Here is a 21,439-nt window from a genome sequence, read left to right on the forward strand (position 1 = left end):
GTTAACTGATTAGCTGAGGACAACCCCAGCTGGAGCAGCCCATACCTGTGGGGCTGGGTACTGGCAGCTAAGCCCCACGATCAACCCTATTTGTATATAAATATTTACATGCCTAACGTTAACACCTTCAGTCTTCCTCACTGTAACTCTTCCCAATTCTTAATTTAAACCCCAATTCTGCAATGAATTTCTACATAAAACAACAACTGTTGACACTCTACAGTCTACACAGACTGCCACTAAAGTCAATAGGAATACTGTAGGAATAGGAATACGTGCACGTAAGAGATTGCTCATGCACAGCATACTTCAAGACTGAGATCCTGAATTAGTAAAATAGATAAATTAGATGGAGAAGGGACCGAAGCAGTTTACAAAAAGAAAATCTGTTATCAAACCCAGTGGAAGAGGCGCATGTTATCCAAGAGCTTTAGGAAAACCGGACTCACAGAGGAAAGGGCGACACGAACAGAACTTTGAGAAAAACGAGAAGCAAGACCAGGGCTCTTCTCTGACTCTCTAAGCGACAGGTGTGAGGAGGCTTCTTCTCATTTGCTGTTTACTTCTGCGACTCACAGTCCTACCCGCTGTACTTCTCCTGAAATGCTACAGGTGGTGGGGAGGGCGCGTCACCTGCCGGCCACAGCACAACACCCAGATACCTACACGGCATGTTCAACTGACTCTTTCCAGGCCAGGGACCAGGGCCATCCTTAGGCATACGCAGAGTACGCAGTTGCATGGGGAACCAGAATCTCTGGGGCACCACTCTGCCGGGAGAAACCGGAAGCAGTGAGCAGGCAACAGCCGGGCTGCTGCTGGGTCCTAGAGAGAGCCCAACGTGCTGCCTGCAGCACAGTCTACTCTGAGGGAGGGGATTGGCTGCTGGGGTCTCTGGGAAGGGGAGGGGATTGGGGTTGGGGTAGAGGTGGCTCCCTGAGATGCACAAGCAAGGAGGAGGCTTCCCCTCCCCCTCACTCTCTTTGGGAGGAGATATTATGCATGTTGTGATTACATATATATTTATGTCCCTACGAGCGTATCTGGATCTTTAAGTGGTAATTGGGGGGGGAAAGGGGAGAGAGGTTAGAAAATAAAAGGAAAATATACATAATATGATGTAATTTTTCAAATATGAAGGGGAAAAGGAAGTTTGTATTAATATCAGAAGGAAAGTGATTAAAACATCAGATAAAGTTTTTTGGTGGTTATTTGCAAGTTTTCTGTCTTTTGCTAGAATAAAAAGGGGTGCGGGTACAGGAGTGAGGGCAGAGGGCTGGGAGACATGGGAAACTTAGGGCAGGGGTTGAAGGGTGCTGGAGCGACGGCAGGAGGTGGGGGGATGAGGGCGCAAGGTTTGGTGCAGGGAGTTGGGGCAGGAGTATAAGGTTGCAGGGCTGGAGTCAGGGCAGAGATATGGGGGACTCGGTAAGGGGTAAGGGTTAAGATGTGTGGGCAGGGGGCTGGAAGGTTTGTGGGGGCAGCTCAGGGCAGAAGGTGATAGAGTGAGGGCAGAAGGGGTGGATTCAGGGCATAGGGTCTGATGGGGAGGTTAGGGTAGGGAGGTGGGGGAACAGGAGTCAGGGCAGGAGGTAGAGAGTGCAGAACTTGGGAGGGAGCTGGAAGAGATTACGGGGCTTACAAGGGTGACAATACTGTGCTGAGGACTGCTCCTGGGGGGACAGAGCTTCGCTTTCCCAGCAGCGGCTCCTCCGAGGTGGGGGGGCTGAATGGGCTGGGCCTGGCCTCAAGTTTGTCTGGGGTGAGCAGGGCCAACCCTAGCCTGCAGCTGGCCCCCATCTTGCAGCTGGTGAAGGAGGGCAGGGTTCTGGGAGCCCTGTAGCCTGTCCAAAGGAACATAAGAACATCCATATTGGGTCAGAACAAAGGTCAATCTAGCCCAGTATCCTGTCTTCCAACAGTAGACAATGCCAGATGCCTCAGAAAGAGAGAACAGAACAGCGAATCATCAAGTGATTCCTCTCCTGTTATCCACAGGACCTGGCGGGGCCCTGCGGGGGAACAGGAGGGGAAAGGGCGCGGGCCCCTGCGGGAGGTCGTGATGTGTGGGCGTCCATCCAGAGGGTGTGGCCAGGCAGCCCCAGCCCCTCCCCACCTGGTCACCATGCTTGGCCGTGCAGGGCAGCAACGTCTAAAAAATGTTTATCACATCTTTAGAAGCAGAAGACACTACAGGTTTTGGACTTCTTCAAGCTCTCCTTGATGAACTAAAACGAATGGGATTGTCCGTAACGAACATTAGAGGACAAGGCTATGATAATGGTGGCAATATGAGAGGATGCATTTCTGGTGTGCAAGCTAGATTGTTGGCGGAAAATCCACGAGCCTTTTTTGTTCCATGTGCATGCCATAGCCTTAATTTGATTTTGTGTGATATGGCCAAGTCTTCTGTAGAAGCTATATCTTTTTTTGGTTTGCTGAAACGCATTTACGTGCTCTTTTCAGCTTCCACTCAACGATGGCAAATATTCAAAGCACATATCAATGGCATTACAGTTAAGCCTCTATCTGAGACACGCTGGGAAAGCAGAGTAGAAAGTGCAAAAACACTGAGATATTAATCTGAGGAAGTTTACGAAGCACTGGTTGCAATTTTGGAAGAAGTCAGAGAACCAAAAGCTAAAAGTGAAGCAGTCATTGGCCTCTGAAATATCCAGGTTCAAGTTTCTAACATCTGTCATAATCTGGTATGACATTCTTGTTAAAATCTCAAGTGTAAGCAAAATAATGCAGAGTCCAATGATGCAGCTTGATTCAACACTTAACTTACTAAACAACACACGAGACTTTTTAGTGAAGTACAGAAAAAATGGATGCAAAGAAGCACAGGTTACAGCAAGAGAGCTTGCACAAGCACTCGGTGTAGAACCAAATTGTCCATGTCCGAATGTGACGCGAGTTTCAAGGAAAAAATGGCAAGCGGAATATGAAGGAGCAGATGAGCCCATAGACGATCCAGAAAAGAAATCTGAGGTTGAATTTTTTAATGTTGTGATGGATAAAGCAATATCTGCCATTGATGAAAGGTTTAATACCTTAAAAGTACACCATGAACCGTTTGGATTTTTGTACGACATAACTAAATTCAACAACATAGGAAAACAAAAGCAGCTAATGACAAAGTGCAAGAATCTAGAGAGCCTCCTGAAGCATGGTGATAGTTTTGATTTAAATGGACTTGAACTGTACGAAGAATTGAGTACATTGTCATCAATGCTGCCATATGCAAAATCGATGATGGACACTGTACAGTTTATTCATACCACCAAACTTGTTGACATATATCCTAATGTGTACATTGCCACTCGTATTCTACTGACAATTCCTGTAACAGTAGCATCAGGAGAACGGAGTTTCTCCAAACTAAAGCTCATTAAAAACTATCTCCGTTCTACAATGAGTCAGGAACGCTTGACTGGTCTTGCTCTTCTTGCAATCGAACAAGATATCACTTTGTCTTTGTCATATGATGACATTATTACTGACTTTGCAGCCAAAAAAGGCAGAAAGATTGCTTTTAATTAAAAACAAATTCTTGTTTCAATACCTCTTCATATAAATTTCCAATAAAATGTCAACTAATTAAAAAATATATATGTGTATAATTCCGTCAATAAATCAGAATTTGTTTCTATAGTGTACTTCTTCAGTGCAAATCCATCAGCATTAAGTTAAACTGTTTTTAATAAGGTGCATGTGGCAAGTTTTCCAATAGCGTAAGCTTATGGTTGTGTTGCTAAGAGCAAGTCAGGCGTAGGGGCACCAGTTTAATAACCCCGCGTAGGGCACCATAAATCCTAAGGGCGGCCCTGCCAGGGACCCTCCCAGCCAGCCCAGCGAGAACCGATGCGGAGCCACCACTGGCTCCGCCGGGCCGGGGGTTACGCGCCCCAGCAGCCAGGTGCCTGGGCGCTACCGGGCATAACGGCCAAGGGGCGGGGCTGCCGCTACCTGCTGGAGCGCGCTGCAGTTCGCACAGGCCGTGGCGGCCTCGGCCGCGATCCCCGCCGCCGGCGCCTCTCCGGGCATCATGATCCCCGCGGCGCCGGCGCCCCGACGTCCTCCAGCCGCTTCGCCCTGCACAGCCGCCGTGCCCCGCCGCCGCGCGCCTCCATCCGCCCGCCCTCCCGGCAGCAGCGCCGGGCCAGCGGGAGAAGACGCGGCGCAAACGCAGCGCGCCGCAGTCCCGGGAAGGGCCCGCCCCAGCCTGGTGCCCGCCCAGATGCCTGTCCGGGAGCGGGAGCCAGCAGCCGGCTTGAGGCGCCGTTCGGCGGGGGTCAGGGCGGGGGCTCTCCCCTAAGAGCCGCTCGGACCCAGAATAACAAGGGGTCCCGTTGCCAGCGCTGCGGCCGGGGCAGGAGCGTATTTGTAAACCGGCTCCTCCCTGGTGCCCCACTAGGGTCCTGCGTTAGTCTGGGTCGCTGCTGGGGCCGACCGGCGGCGCTTCAACTACAGTCATTACAGGGAGGGGAGGAGCTACTGGGGAGCGGACGGTGAGGCAGTCTGAGCCGCCCAGTCTACAGGTCCCATCGTGCAACGCGCCTAGCCTTCTTGAGCAATGCATGCTGGGAACTGTAGTTTCCTGGGGCATTGTACTAAGGTTGCTCTGAGGAGCGTGGGGATCTGGGGGATGGGGTGGGAGCAGTTTCTCCCTGCCTGTGTGGCCTACGGGGGGCAGGGTCCTGGGTGTCCCGCGTGCTAGTCACGCTGGTTTCCAGCAGCCTTGGTCACTGTGTGCAGGGTGTCCCTTACACGCGCCCCGAGTCCTCAGTTTCTCCCGTTAGCCTGCCTGCTGCGCTGCCCAGCCCGCGTCTAGCCAGCTCAGCTACCACAGCCCATTGCTCCTGTAAAGGGTCACGAGAGTCTGCTAGTGTGAAAAGATAAACTTAAAAAAAACAAGGAATAGTCAGGCAGTGCTTTATAGACTCACAAAACATGTAGATGGCATCATGAGCTTTCGTGGGCATAGCCCACTTCTTCATAGTCATCTGAAGAAGTGGGATATACCCCCAAAAGCTCATGATGCCATCTACATGTTAGTCCAGTGGTCCCCAACCTTTCGTGGTTGCAGGGCACCCAGGGGCAGGGCTGCTCACGCACCACACTTCTGGGGGTGGGGCTGCCCATGCGCCACGCGCCCGGGGCCAACACCATGCATGTGCCGGGTGCCAGGGGAGGGGACAGCTCAGATGTTTCATGCGTACATAAATGCCCCAGTGGGCGCCATGGCGCCCGCAGGCACCATATTGGGGACCACTGTGTTAATCTTTAACAAGCTACCAGACTATTTGTTTTGGCGTTTTTTAAGTTTATCCCGTACAGACTAACTCAGCTACTCCCTGATGCTACTGTAAAGTGCAGGCCCAAGCTGCTCAGTTTCAACTCACCACTGGCTTAGTTTTGATAAAAATAAAACAAGTGAACTACAAAGAGACATTCTACATTCAAATAACAAGGCATTACATTCAGAAATGGTTAAAAGGAAAATAGAGATAAAATGCTTTCTATTAATTAAGTTAAAACTTAAATAGCTACTATGTTCTTCACCACATGTTCACAGCTACATGGCTGACTACATTTTCAGCTCAGGATCTCCTCAATTTCAAAGGGCTGGTTCCTTTGTTGTCTTAGGTAAAAGAGACTGGAAAGATAGGGGGTGATGCTTTGGAATGCTTTTTATCCTCACTGAATTGTTCAGTTACTCTTTTGAAATGCATTCTGCCAAGGGTTACGGCTGAAAGTGAAGCATTTTATTCAGTAAAAACGGTAATATGGATTCTGGTGGTGAACATGGCTCCATGCTTTTTCTTCTCCCTTATGAATGCAGACCTGCAACCTTGCCTTATCACCTAGCATTCCCATCTTGCTGTCTCAAGGACCCTGTTTACTATTTGCATGTAAAATAAGTTTAAACACATTTCGCTTTGTTTAGGCTAGATCTAGTTAACAACTTTTTGGCTAGTCAGGGCTGTGTGTGCTTAAACATATGCTACCAATGTCTTATGGGGCAATTCATAACTATATTCCTACATCCATTTCGCCATGGGCCTGTCTACACTGAGGAGCTATTTCAAAATAACTCCCTTTATTCTGAAATAACAAGGAGAGTGTTCACACAACTAAGCCTGTTATTTCAAAATAATGAGCTTGTTATTTTGAAATAATAGCTTCTGCTTGTGAAGAGAAATAAGCTTATTTTAAAATAGTTATTTTGCGGAGTTATTATTCCAAAATAATTTATGTCAAAATAACCTAGTAGTGTAGACATAGCCTAAGATGTTAATTACCAGCAAGTTATTAGTTTTCAAATGATACCTCACAAGCAGTGTTCCCTCTAAGCTGAGCACTTGTGTGAGTATCCAGGAGAGATTCAAATGCTGTGCATCTGTTTAGCAGAGCACCCACAGTGCCCAGAGCCAGCAGCATGTGTTTGGACTGGTGGTGAAAATCTGCACATGCCTTGGTGCACATAACATTTATTCCAGACATGGATGGAAAAGCTTTGAGGGAACACTGCTCACAAGGCATATTTTGTAGATCATAGCAATGATGTGTAGGGTATGAATATGATGGGGGAGGAGGGGCTTTCACTGAATCAAAGAATAAGATTGGAAGAGATCTCAAGAGATCACCTAGTTCAATCTCCTCTTCAAAGCAGGAGCAACCACAACTAAAACACCCCAGCCAGGACTTAATATTTTTAGATCTCACCGCCTCTTTAGGTAACCTATTCCAGTGTTTCACCACCCTCGTGACCTTCCTAGTGAAATAGTTTTTTCTAATATCCAACCTAGGCCTTTCCCACTGCTTCTTGAGACCATTGCTCCTTGTTCTGGCATCTGTCACCACTGAAAACAGCTTAGCTTCATCTTCTTTGGAACCCCCCTTCAGGTAGTTGAAGGCTGCTATCAAATCTCCTCTCACTCTTCTCTTCTGAAGACAAAATAAGTCTGGCTCCCTCAATCTCTCCTCATAAGTCATGTGTCCCAGACCCCTAATCCTTTTCATTGCCCTCTGCTGGACTCTCTCCAACTTGTTCACATCCTTTCTGTAGGGGAAGTGGGACTGGATGCAACACTACAAATATGGCTTCACCAATACCAAATAGAAGGAAATAATTTGCTGGCAAAGCTCCTACTAATGCAAGCTAATATGCAGTTACCCTTCTTGGCAACAAGGGCACACTGTTGACTCATATATAGTTCCTCATCCATTGTAATCCTCAGGTCCTTTTCTGGAGAACTGCAGTTTAGCCAGTTAGTCTCCAGCCTGTTAAAATGCTTGGGATTCTTCCATCCTAAGTAGTTTATATGGTCGTCACTCTTGACCCTATCCTTACCGCCCAGTCCTTGCCTCCTGCTTTCACAAATATTGTGAAGGACACAACATGCCATCACCCCTTGGGGGATGTTCCACTCCCCAACATCCAGGCAGCTGAGGAGGCAATGGAAGCTCCCCTTGAGATGCCGGAAGGTGCACTCCACCACACCCTGCTGATCCTGGCACTGAAGCATCCCTTGCTTTGGTCCAGGTGTCTAGTGTATGGTTTCATTAGCTAGAGGAGCAAAGGGTATGCTGCGTCCCCCCACAATACAGACCCTGGTGGTTGATGTATTCAGTTGCCTGGTGGTTGGGAGCCTGGATGGGGATATGGATGCTGTCAATAGTTCACCCACAGTTGGAGAAACTCATGGCAGCAAAACTAGCGATGATGGGGTGCATGTCACCCAGGTTGATGACTCTGTGCAGCAGGACAGCACTGATGTCCTACACCACCTGTAGAAGGAAACAAGCAGAGAATCACAGGGTTGCCAGGACCCTTGGGAAATCCATGAGCCTACCCCTTCTCTCCTTCACACACCTGGAGCAACCCCCTACTTACCTCATCTCGTTAGGGCTTTGTGAAGGCAAGACCTCCCAGAGAGGGGGCTTCCACCACCACCGCCCCTTCCCTAGGGAACTCCACTCCAGCAATTCATCCCAAGTGCACAATACCTGCATGAGCACAACCCCGATGCTCTCCCCCCCTCCCCCCACGCCAAATTGGTTCCTGATGGATCTGTAGCTGTCTAGTATGACGAGCTTCCAGATGGTGATGACAACCCGCTTCTGAAGGGGGATAGAAGGTTGCATGTGGATGTCTTGTCACCTGAACCACTCACACAGCTCCAGGAAGGTCTCCTTCCACATATGGAAATTGTGGAGCCGCTGCTGGTCGTCCCACCACTCCATGACTATCTGGATCCACCAGACAGAACTGGTGTCCAGACACCAGAAGCGGAAGTGCACAATGGGCAGCAGAGGGCAGGTGTGATCATACTGCATGAGCAGTGCCCACAGAGAGATGAGGAATTTCCCTGCAATGAGCTGGGGGTTGTGTCCTTGCAAGGCCAGGAAGGCAACCCACAGAGTGCTGTAGGGAGTACAGCACAACCTGCAAGAGCTGTCGACCGCTGGGAGGCAGGTGCGGCTCCATGGCTAGAGAGCTGTGGTGTCCGCAAGAGCAAGCACTGCAAGCAAAGGCTTTGCTGTCCCTTGAGGAGGTAGGCAAAAGTGAAGAACCTCAGACATGAATGTGCAGGGGGCAAGCCTTTAAGCACGAGCCTCAGGAAGCAGCTCCAGGAAGTAACTGCTGTCCTGATGCCCAACTACAGCGTTTCTGGGTGGTCTTAAATGCGATTCAGCATCCAATGAGTGTGGACGCTCTATTTATAAATAGCTCAGTGCTATTTCAATGGGCATTTGTAGTGTAGAAATATTTTGAAATGAACTATTTCGGAGTTTTTCTTCTGAACTAGCTTATTCCAAAATAATGCTGCTGGGTAGACATGCCCATAGAGGCTTTTATAATTAGGCCTGCTTCTTTGAGCTTTGACACAACAATTCACAAGTGTTTCTTATGTTCAGATCAAGTACATATGCCTTTGCTGAGTCTGGTGATCCATTTAACATTTGGTTCATCTGCCTCTGAAAACTGGCTCCTGCGTTAATTAACTCAAATGGAAACATTTTGAATTCATACATTCCCATACTACTATTGATTTAAAACAAATCTGTGTATCATCAAAGGGAGTTTTCCTGTATCCTTTAGCAAAGTAAAAAAGCTGGGATATTTATCATCAGTTCTAGGCACAAGCATTGTTTCTCCTATTGTCAGCACAAAACATTACACTCTTGTCTTTCTTAGGGACCAAGACCACAGGTGATGCCCAAGAGCTCTGAGACTCTTTAATTGCTCCCAGAGCCATCATCCTTTGTATTTGTGTTCATATGCTCTTGGACCTTGCCAGTTATATGGTAGACCTTGTGGGGAGATGTTTCTGATTCTATAGTAATGATCTTAAGACTCAGCAAGTGAATCTTTTCTGATTTTCTACAAAACACTCACCTGTGTTCTTGCAGCACAGATATCAACTCTGCCTTTTCAGATGGGGTTAAATCATTGCAGATATTGATGCTTTCTAGAGATGAGTCAGATTGGCAATCTGTCATCAAATCAATAAGGTGGGGTGCCTCAGTTTCCCCTTCTGCACAACAGATCATGTTCACCATGAATTCCCTCCTGTGATAGATTAAATCTGTTTACATGCACCAGCTATGGGACAGCACTACAATGAGGTCTTTTAACATGATATGTACCTTCATTCATCTGTACTTTCACCTCCAAAGGTCCTTCCCAAGAATTCTGCATATTGTAATTTTTTTTTTTTTTACACAGGACTTAATACTAACACAAAGTCCCCTATTTCAAAGGAGCATTTAATCATAAGGTTAGTAGTCTATCTTTAACTCATTTCTGGACCTTTATACCATTTCAATTACTGGGTCTCCCACTGCCACAGTATCCCCTTATCAGGTGTCTCTGATAAGATCTAGGAGTCACCTAGTTTCTTCTCTGTACAGAAGATCAAATTGAAAGAACCTTTTTCATTCCTGAATCACCTTCCAATAAGCAAATAGTTAATGACTGGTTATCTACTCTCATTTCAATACATTTCTTGCATAGAGTTCCACCAGACTATTCATCTCTGGGGATGCATCTACACAGCACCCTTACATCAAAATAAGCTATAACTTATTTCGAAATTTTGAAATAAAGCACTATTCCGACAGGTCCCTTAACACTCATGGAACGAGAGTTATAGGGATGCTGGAATAGCGTGCCTGTTATTTCAAAACATATTTAAAGATGGAGAATTGCTATTTTGGGATACTTCCGGTATCCCGAAATAGCCCTGCTGTCTAGACGTAGCCTGAGTGATATGGGGTGGCTTTCAGCTGTCTCACCCACACAATTTCCATAACTCACTGAATAACTGAGACATGAAATTTGACCCACAGTGAGAAAAAATCTCTTTAGAGAACCCAACACTGCTAAACACAATGGAAAGGGCTTTCCCCACAGAATTAGCCTTTGTAGTAGTTAGAATGATTTCCTTACCTCGCCAGTGGCAAAATCTACCACCAGGACTAGATTAACTTAGTGTTACTTGGGTCCTTCAGGTCAGGGAGCAGGCAGTGTGGGTGGTGCAGGCATCAGGGCAGATGCTTGGGAATGTGGCTATAGCAAACATTATGTCATCCTTTGCTAGATCATAAGATCCCCTGGGCAGACATAGAGCTCCAGTGGCAGCACAGCCTGCCCATCCACACCCTGCTGGCCTCAGGGATCAAGTGTCAACATGAGTGTTGGAACTCTGCTTCCCTTAGAGATTTATTGTCAGCAGCACCTGGCCACCCTCTGGCCTCAAGGATTTAATGTTTGCTGCCCTCGGCACCCACGGACTCAGCCCCTTGCCAGCCCCTGGGCTCCATTGTCTGTGGCACCTGACTTCTCCCACTCCCAAGTGACTGCAGAAATAGACACTGTGGCATTTGGATTTTCCACGATCCTCCCTTGCCTGATCCAAGGATCCAGTGGCGGTATTGCCCATTGGCCCCACTCCTAGGGCTGGCCTTATAGATCCAGCACCTGGCTGTGTTCATCCATGTCAGGGATTTAGTGATGACATCATTTGCCTGTCCTGCCTCCAGGCATCTGTGTGGCCTCAGAGATAAAGTGGTTGCTACATGCAACTTCTCTTCCTTCCCCGCAGCCAGCTTCAGAGACCTAGTGGTGGCAGCACATGGCAATTCCCACCATCACTGCCACACTCAGAGATCCAGTGGTGGCAATAAACTGCTGCCTCCACCCTCACCTGGCTCAGAAATTGCACCCAGGCAACCAAGCATCCTTCAGGGTGCCAGTGTCAGCAGCCTCCAGCTGCCCCTATCCCTCTGCTGCCTTAGAGATCCAAAGACAGTGTGCCACTCAGCTCCTGCATCCTCCACCCTACTGGCCTCTCACATCTAGTAATGGTGGAACATGGAAATTCCCCCTGATGCCCTCAGGGATCCAATGTTAGTGGCACCTGTCTGCCCCCTCCTCTCCCTGTTGTCCTAAGGGATAAGGCTGCTGTAGCATCTGGCTTCTCCACCTACCCAGTGGCTGCTTTCGGAGATGAAGTGGCTGCAGAACCTGATTGTTATGCTCTCCAGCTGGAAGGATTCTGTGAAGGGAGCACCCATCATCCCCAAACCAAACAGGCCTCAGAAATCTGTAAATGGCTGCACCAGGTTACCCTAACCCTCCAGATGACCCGATGGATCCAGTAGTGGTGGGGCACCAGGCCCCGGCCAGTGCATTGGCCAGTCTCAGAAATCCAGAGGTGAGGCACTGGCTGCCCACAATCCATAAAGATGGTTTCAGGGATTCAGTGGCATTTGCCCCACTCCACTCTCCCATACCCATACTCTTCTGGCTGTGGTGGTGGCAACCAATTGCACCCATGCTCCCCTCCATATTGACCTAAGGTATCCAGCACCTACTGACCTCAGGTATCCAGCTGAGAGGTCCAGCTCCAGCACCAGCATCTCTTCCCATCACCCTTGGGTTTTCTGTGCAAAAGTACCCAGCTATCCTCAGCTGTGGGCATCCAGTTGTGGTGGCACCCATCCACTGCCATCCACCCATTGGCCTCAAGGATGTGGTGATGGTGACATCTTACTGGCCCCCGACCGCCTGTTGGCCTTAGGGATTCCATGGAAGCAGCACAGATCTAGTGGTGGTGGTAGTACCAGGCTTCTACTAACACATGAGTCAGTCTCAGGAATTGAGTGGCAGTGGCCTCCTACACCAAACAGCAGCCGCCTCAGGGCAGTAGTGGCAGCACATAATTAACCCCCTCATTAGCCTCTATGAAAAGATGGTTGTGGCATCTGACTCCTCCCCCTCCTGTCCAGGGATCCACTGGTGGCAGCACTCAGCTACTTCTGCATTAACTCTGTGGCTTTCCTTAGAGCAGTGTTTCCCAATGGTATTTGGCCACGGAACCCCTAGAGTTGCCTTAAAAAAAAAAAGGCCTCTGCCACATTTCTTTGAGCAAAAGAAAAAAAAAGCCCTTGCCATGGCTCTGTGTCTTTAACAGGGGGCGGGGGAGTGCCGGCTCTTCGCGGAACCCTTGCTTTCGCTTCACGGATCCCCAGGGTTCCCCGGAGCACTAATTGGGAAACACTGCCTTAGAGATCCACTGGAGTCGTCTGCATTCACCTGCCCACATTACATCCCATCAGACTAATGGTGTAAGAAGAGATGTCACTGATGCTCTTTAATACCCTTCAGAATTCCATTGCTTTTTGCTCAACAATTCTGTTCTGGGGGGCTTTCTTTTTTCCTCTACAATTCTGGTACGGCTCTTCGCATTTTTTCTGCCGCTGTTTTGGCTCTCTTTGTTAAATGGGTTGGCCACCCCTGCTGTACAGTGAACACCAGGGGGCAGCAAGAGGCCAGAGACTGGAACAGCTATAACCACATTGGTGCAGCAGGAGGTGGGGTGGAAAAAGGGACAGCTATCTACTGTACATTCCAGAGAGTTTGTCTGTGTGTCTGTCCCTCAATTGGGGCAGCCTACATACTGAACCCCTCATCTCCAGCCCCACCCAAGAGAAATTATTTGAGTTAAGGACCCAAGCAATGTCAAGTAAATCCTCTAGTTATTACTATTCTTGATTTTAAATTGCATTTCTAACTCTGTGTAAGAAAATTAAGGGTGACATTTTTAATAGGTAACAGCCAACACGGATTTGTAAACAACAAATCATGTCAAACCAATCTCATAGCTTTCTTTGATAGGATAACAAGTCTTGTGGATAAGGGAGAAGCGGTGGACAGGGTATATCTAGACTTTAGTAAGACATTTAACACGGTCCTCCATGACCTTCTTATCAAAAAACTAGGGAAATACAACCTAGATGGGTTTACTATAAGGTGCAGACATAACTGACTGGATAATCATTCTCAGAGAGTAGTTATTAATGGTTCACAATCATGCTGAAAGGGCATTACAAGTGGGGTTTCGCAGGGGTCTGTTTTGGGGCCGCTTCTGTTCAATATCTCCATCAATGATTTAGATGGTGTCATAGAGAGTATGCTTATTAAGTCTGCAGATGATACCAAGCTGGGAGGGGTTGCAAGTGCTTTGGAGGATAGGGTCAAAATTTAAAAAGATCTGGACAAACTAGAGAAATGGTCTGAGGTAAACAGGATGAAATTTAATAAGGACAAATGCAAAGTACTCCACTTAGGAAGGAACAACCAGTTTCACACATCCAGAATGGGAAGTGATTGTCTAGGAAGGAGTACTGCAGAAAAGGATTTAGGGGTTATAGTGGAGGACAAGTTAAACATGAGTCAACAACGTAACACTGTTGAAAAAATCAAACTTAATTCTGGGATGCATTAATATGAGTGCTGTGAGTAAGACATGAGAAGTCATTCTTCTGCTCTTCTCTGCACTGATCAGGCTTCAATTGGAGTATTGTGTCCAGTTCTACGCACCACATTGCAAGAAAGGTGTGGAGAAATTGGAGAAGATCCAGAGAAGAGCAACAACAATGATTAAAGGTCTAGAAAACATGACCTATTAGGGAAGACTGAAAGAACTGGGATTGTTTAGTTTAGAAATGAGATGACTGAAAGGGGACATGATAGCGGTTTTCAAGTGTCTAAAAGAGTGTTACAAAGAGGAGGAAGAAAAATTGTTCTCCTTGGCCTCTGAGGATAGGACAAGAAGCAATGGGCTTAAACTGCAGCAAGGGAGGTTTAGGTTGGACATCAGGAAAAACTTCCTGCCTCTCAGGCTAGTCAACCACTGGAATAAATTGCTTAGAGGAGTTTTAAATATCTCCAGCGATGGAGATTTCCACGAGAAGGTTAGACAGGCACCTGTCAGGGATGATCTAGACAGTGCTTAGTCCTGCCGTAAGGGCAGGGGGCTGGACTCAATGACCTTTCAAGGTCCCTTCCAGTTCTAGGAGTCTATGGTTTCTTAACCATATGATAGAAATTTGCTCCTGGGCACACTATGCAATGTTTTGTAATTGTGTAGCTCCAAAGTACTCGTTGAAGGTTGGCAAGAAAAAAACTCCCTTTGAAATGTCTACATTTATTTAGGTAAAGTAGTGGTATTTTCCTCTTCCATTAGAAAACTGTGAACTATATAGATTAAAAAAATAATAAAACAAATACTGTGGCTGAGGTATAATAGTGTAAACAGGATTTTAATTATCTGTCACTGTATATAGGGAAGATTTTTCATCAAATAACACATGTGGAAAGACCGCTACCCACTCTATATGGCCTCTGTCTTCATGAATTATTTGCATCAACATCTATTTATATGACATGGTATACTATTTGGAGCATTGCGGTTTAGTCAAGGTCTTGGATTGACTTATTTATATATATATATATATATATTTTTAAATTAGCAGTTTGTAGCTTTTGCTACTACATTGTATTCAACTTGTGAAAAATTCTGTATATTCTTGTAGAAGTTATTTGCAGTTTTTAATTTGTTCCAATTTAATACCTACATAATGTAATGGTGTTCTTCCTACAACTTATTTACACCAACCTTTTCTCTGGATTTGATGGCAAAATAGATGACAATATGAATTTTTATGATTCACCAGTTTTTGTCAATTGTTTCTATACTTACATTTGAAACAATACACATAACATCAATAAAATTACTTGGTTTGTACTGATAGAGTTTATATTGTATATCTTCCCAATCCATTTTTTTCACTTCAATATCAGCAAAAAGGCATAGAACAAACAATGGTTTCAGACAGTTTTATTTATTTTTGAACATCTATAGAAACAAACAAAAACATTAAGTTATTTCTAAACATTTACAAAAATATTTCATCTAGAGATAAAATAATGATCTTACAAATATTTCATCACAAACAAAAGAACCTCAACTAAGCACAACTTAGAATATCCATGTCTGGCAAGTACTTAGGCTGTAATACCAAAATGTACCTGTAGCCATGACTCATTTTCTTAATTTTCATAACTATTAGTTTCAAGGATTGTGATACTTTATTTTTTAAAAGTACTAAGTTAAAAGACCTATTTGCATACACTGAAAAATTCTGCACACTGATATGTACCTCTAACTCTAATCAATGGCAGAGTAGCTTACAATAATGAATAAAGAAATGATGGATTTTGTTCCACTATTTGACCAGATATTTTTTAGATTCTTTGAAGTACATAATCATAATGCATATTACATCAACGTACTTTTTCATCTCTCAGTTTAGAAAACATAGTTACTTTTTAGATATATAATTATTTTGGAAATAATTGCCTCATGTAGTATGTAGTATTGGTTCTGCTTTGTTAATAAATTCAGATTAATTCTGAAAAAGTGTTTAATCACTTAGTACTTTTTGAAAAAATAGTTATGAACTAGGTTAACTAGTTTAGCAGATTATTATTACAAATAATAGGAAACGTGTTTCAGTTTTAATATTTTATGAGCTTTGGTACACAGAACTACTCTACCACATATTGCAATATTCTAAACCAGAGAACTGCAAAGAAAGCGTACAACAAAAAATGTGCAAGTTTAAGCAATACTGAAACAAAACTACTGTAGAAATCTTTCAAAAAGGGGCCTGGACCATACAGCATTTATTTCTAAAGTAGCTATAAATATGTGTAAAAATATTTATTTATAAAGACTATAAGCATAAGATAGCATTGTAGAAAGACAACATAATGTAAAATGGAGTGGACAAGTAGAATATTTCTTTAATATATTTTGTAAGCCATTTTTATCTGTGACTGAATATATACTTCATCAAGAAAATCTGTAGAAAAATTATTTAGCTGAAATGCTTACTGAAAATATATTGGCAGATCTATCATTTAAAATATGAAATTATGTACCCCAAACAGTATTACAAACATTTTATTTTACACATTACATCTTGTCTTTAGTGTACTTATGCCACACCCTTTAAATTAGTATAGCCCCATGGTACTATTTCAATATTTGTGGCCAGATATTTTCAGTATCACCAGACACTTGGCAGTTGAAAACAGTTTTACGATGCAATTTACAAACTTAATTTTATGGCCAATCATAATGCACAGAGGTGTATTACTGACAAAAAGTTTAAAATTACTATATCAAACTAATAGTTACAAATTAATTACAAACTTTAATAGTTTACGCTCAACTCAGTTGATAAAGAAATTCTTCATTTATTTATTTTAAATGAAACCTCACTTTTCAGAAAATCAGATTCGCTTTGAAGAAATAAAAATAATATAAAGAAACAGAGTGACTGTCCTTGCATTTAACTTAAAGCAGAAGAGTACTCTTAATTGGGCAAAGCGAGCCTCCTTAATTCCCACACTTCAGTTTTATCATTTGAATTTGAAAATTTGAACATGCTGCATGTTGAAAATTAATCAGCTGCCACAAGACAGAATCACAGACATGGGATACAGAAATGACCCATTATCCCTATTCTCTTTCCCATCACTTGCTACGTCCATGATCTAAAAAGGAGATGGTTAATATACTCCAGTCCTGACCGCTGTTCACAAGACTGCTCCAAAATGCAACTGCCCCTTGAAGACATTCGCTAGCTGGGGTCACTGGCACACAGTGTACAAGCATGAAAGCAATTGTGTGTGAAAGGGTAGACAGAATACCTTCATTTCTACTTGGAGATTATTCCTCACACAGCTGTAGTGCAAAGGGGTCATAGATAACTCAGTGACGTCAGCAAAGTTATCAAAATAAGTTTAAACAAATGGTAATTTCAAAGAATTATAGTAATAAGCAATGATTGAATTGTGAATTTTTATTTAACCAATTTTGAAATCTAGTAATTCTTTCAATTTCCTTTTATGTCCCATAATCAAATGTCAAATGTCTGTATATATTTCTGAATCAATATGTACCAGAAGACCCAAGATGAAACTGTGATCAGACCAGTCACAGAAGCACCGCAGCAGCATTTGTCGAGGACAACATAATCAGATCAGAATTTCTTGCCAAATATTGCATATTTTGTTCATACACTTAAGAGATTTTAACATAATTTAAACATCCTTTTGTACAAACAAACTAATACAATTAATGTTACTAAAAATGCAGGTTTCTGTTTTTATGCTGATTATGCAGATTTAAAACATGAGTTACTTTATCTGCCATAAAAAATTACCTTTCCTTTCTTGGATCTCAAACCAAGATTGTTTTAAAAATGCCCTCCTGATCCTCAGCATTTATTTAATACTACAGTAAATGAATTTCTTTTACAAAGATAAATATATAAAGGAAATAATTTCAAATAAATACCTTTAAAAGAAAACAGAATACATGATCAGAGGATTAAGCTGGTATATCATTTCAAGTACACAGGCAATTTCATTTCAATGGTCAGATTGCTGCAGTTTATCTTTTCACGTTCAGTAACAGCATTAGGAGTAAATGGTGATCACTTCACGTCCACCACCTCGCACTAAGAGAACTCTGTTCAGACCTTCTGTCAAAACTTCCAAAAACTCCATGTCTGGAGACAATCAAGTCAAGGTTTTAAGATTATAGGGGAAAAAATCACAACCCTTGAACATAAAACTATAAATACATACATACATACGTAAAACCTCAATAAATTGTACTCTTGCATCCAAAGTGCAAGTGCAGAAGCCTCATCTGAAACTTGTCTAAAGTACTGCACCTAACACATTCATCTTTCATTTGCGAAGTGCTGACTCAACATGGTAGCAAACACGCAAGTAGCTTGCTAGCTCAGATCAAGAAGGAGGAATACATGTTGGGATCTATGCATTTCTTGTAGGATCCCACAAGAAGCGTCAATCAATAGATAAAATATTAAAATATTATTAAAGTATTTTATCTAACATTTTAGATAAACTGAACCCAAAGTATCAGCGTTACCCTCACATTGCTATCATCAAAAAAATCCACTTTTGGGCTCATGAAAACATATGCTGCAAGAGCTGTTCTTTAAGGCACACTTCCCACAAGTAAAAATAAAAACAAGAAAACCACAGTCCAAACACACACACACACACACACACACACACACACACACACACAGCCCCTATACGTATACAAACAAATACGTACATCCTCATTGTACTCATTCATATCAATTGCAACTTAATTTTTGAGATTGTTAATATATATGATATTGTTACTTTTTTGTAATACAGCCTATTTTCACCATTAAAACATTACAGCATAGGATACAGTTTTCATCCCCTTTTTTGTTTTTAGGAGGTCCAGGCATATTCAATAAAACTAGCTGAGCATGTTGTGACTTATTTAATATTACTCCATTGAGCTTCACAGCAGTGTGCATTCTTCTCACATTTGACTGATTCCTAGTACATAAACAAACTTTCTTAATGGAAAAATATTATTATAACCAATAACTATTTTAATCTGTACGCCTTACTTACATTTGTGAACTATGACAATTAACTGAACATGTCATACTTTTGATGGGAGATATTTAAAAGGGTAAAACTCAGATCACAGTACAGTACAGCCTAACTTCTCTAATTATAATTACTCATTGATTAAAAAGCAAATCCAATCTTGACATTTTATGAACAGAAGGGCTGTAACTTTTAACCAGTAATGTTTTCCTTGAAAATAAAATGAAATATAAACATAAGTATTGCTTTCAGGGTAATTTTCTTTTAAATGACATTTAAGCCAAAGAGTGGACATAGATTGATAGTCCTTGATTCCTAGAAGTCTAAATTAGGGAAGAATTCAAAACCAGGATTTATAATGGAAATTCAGGAACAATCTTCGCTATAGTTTATCTAAATGCACTGTGGCAAGATTAGGCATATACACTTGGATTTTCCTTAAAATTCCTTTACAAATCCAATCATAAGTTATACTGCAGTGCTACAGGTTGGACCTCTCTCGTCCGGCACTCTTGGGACCTGGCTAGTCCAAAATGAGGGAATTTGCTGGACAATGGGAGGTCCGCTGACACCAGCCCCTCAGCTTGCTGCCCCTCCCCGCTACCAGCTCCTTCAGCCCGGCTGGGTTGTCTGTGGGCCAGCCCCAGCCCTGGGTCTGCTGCCGGCTGGGCAGCTCCAGCCCCCCGCAGAACAGCATGTTGCCTGATCGGGCTGCTGCAGCCCCAACTCCACTGCCAAGTGGCACGTGGCCACGCTGATTCTGCCAGGCTGCTGTGGCTGGCTTCCCATCTCAGGCTGCTGCCGTCACAACCCCAGCCCTGCTGCTGCATGGTAGGCAGCCCCAATCACGCTGCCTCTGCCACCACTGCTGCATGGGCTGCTGCAGCCCCGCCACCTCACAGGCTGACATGGCCCGGCCAGGCTTCTCCTCTTGGGCTGCTGTGGTCTCAACTGTGCTCTGCCCAGGCTGCTGCGGCTCTGCTGCAGGCAGACTCATGGAGCTGCACCAGGCTGCTCCACTGCTGGCTCTCCTGCCCCGGGACTCTCTCATCCAGGAACTCCTGTGGTCACACCAGGCCATGGATGTTGCCGGACGAGAGAATCCTGGAATTGGGAGGAGCAACCTGTACTATAAAAATCATTAAACGAAATTCAGTTTGTAATGGGAAACTATCTGAGAAAGTAGTAAAGTGGTTAGTTGGCAATAACACTGAAAGGCACAGCCAGTAACGTTTTTAGTTCATCATCTCACAACGGGGTTGTTATAACACCTTTTCTCCTTGGTGTTTGTCTGTCTCTCTAGAAAGAAGTCTTATGGACAGGCATTTGCATTCATTGGTGTGAAAGGACAGAAATGGGCATAATAAATACAATGACCAGATATCAGAATTTACCAGGGAGTCTTGGGTATTGCAGAGCTGTCTCATTCTTCTGGGTGGTCTTACTGAAGTCAGTTTTGTCCTGCCTTCCGTAAAAATTATTAGACAGCTTGAGTGATTCTCACTGTGCTGATCAGTGACTCCCTCTAAGTGTTTTGTTTTCCACATTCACAGCTATCACTTCTACTCTCAACAGCTATGAAAAAGCTGCTTACAGTTTGCTTACAAAGGACAGGGATACCGGCATCTAAATGGCCACAGCCGAAGCTTTAAAACTCTCGTCAGAACTCTTTCATGGACTGTGGGTGCTTTTGGAAGGAAGCCTCTTTCTCAAGCAGAGATGGTGTCTTACATCAATGGGGATACTGCTGTGCTGCTAATTTCCATGTTTTTATTTAACATTGTCATTTTAATTAGATATCCCACAGCAGAGTTGCATCTGGGTGATGAGGCCCTGGCATGCTGGTCTAAATCAATGCCTTGGCAGAGTGAGGGCTGTCTAATAGGAAGGAATAGGTCATACCTCTCTAAGGGCTCATCTACACTGCAGGGCAAAAGTTGAATTAAGCTAAGCAACTTCAGCTACCTCAATTGCATTGCTGAAGTCGAAATAGCTTAATTCAGCTTTTGGTGCTGTCTGCACAGCAGGAAGTTGAAAGAAGTACAGTCTTTCTTCTATTTCCCTTATGCTTCATGAAAGGAGGCTTAAAGGAGTCCAAATAAGAAGTCCTCCAGCTCGACAATTATTTTGAAATAATGGCTTGCTCTGCAGACAAGCATTTTGTTATTTCAAAATGTCAGTTATTCTGAAATAACGCTGCTATATAGGTGTACCCTGAGTCTCCAGAAAAGCTACATATAAAATACAGCGTCTCTCAAATTTCTCTTGAGGATGAAGTTGAGAAGAGTAAAGGAAGGGAAAGACACTGACCACTAAGGTAAATTGCATAGCTTATTTTGAGTTAATTTCGAAATACAGCACTATTCCAAAATGTCCCTGAATTCTCATGGAATGAGGTTCACAGGGATATCGGAATAGCAAGCCCGTTATATCTGCAGCAACACTAGATTATTAGCAAAGTCTACAAGTGAGAGACAGTCCCACTACTTAAGAATGAAGGGGAAAGCTGGTAAAAGAATAAAAGAATAAAATAATAAATAAATTGCTCATTCCTCACTTTGTCCTCCATTTCTTTCTGTTTCTTTCTTTCTTGATGTTTCAGTG

The 21,439-nt window shown here is 43.9% G+C and overlaps 2 protein-coding genes across 7 annotated transcripts in view; both read right to left on the reverse strand.

Moving 5' to 3' along the window:
• ICE1 (interactor of little elongation complex ELL subunit 1) overlaps positions 1 to 4,416 on the reverse strand; it is a 61,606-nt gene extending 57,190 nt beyond the window's left edge. Inside the window, exon 1 of one of the 3 annotated variants that reach the window (XR_012901813.1) lies at positions 3,973 to 4,414. Coding sequence is in view for 2 of the 3 variants with exons in the window: in XM_075921506.1 (XP_075777621.1) it covers positions 3,973 to 4,053 (81 nt within the window). In the remaining variant the exon portion in view is untranslated. Of the gene's footprint in view, positions 1 to 3,972 lie in introns of all 3 variants that reach the window. The other 2 variants (XM_075921506.1, XM_075921507.1) reach the window with 2 other exon arrangements.
• A 10,765-nt stretch (positions 4,417 to 15,181) lies between these two features.
• The window catches only part of SLC12A7 (solute carrier family 12 member 7), a 165,859-nt gene continuing 159,601 nt past the window's right edge, over positions 15,182 to 21,439 (reverse strand). For all 4 annotated transcript variants that reach the window (XM_075921508.1, XM_075921509.1, XM_075921511.1 and 1 more), the window contains 2 exons: positions 18,645 to 18,778; positions 15,182 to 17,940 (listed from right to left, as the gene is read on the reverse strand). In XM_075921508.1, coding sequence (XP_075777623.1) covers positions 17,849 to 17,940; positions 18,645 to 18,778 — 226 coding nt within the window. In that variant the 3' untranslated portion in view covers positions 15,182 to 17,848. The remainder of the gene's footprint in view (positions 17,941 to 18,644; positions 18,779 to 21,439) is intronic.

Source organism: Pelodiscus sinensis, chromosome 2 (genome assembly GCF_049634645.1).
Source record: "Pelodiscus sinensis isolate JC-2024 chromosome 2, ASM4963464v1, whole genome shotgun sequence".
NCBI lineage: Eukaryota > Metazoa > Chordata > Testudines > Trionychidae > Pelodiscus > Pelodiscus sinensis.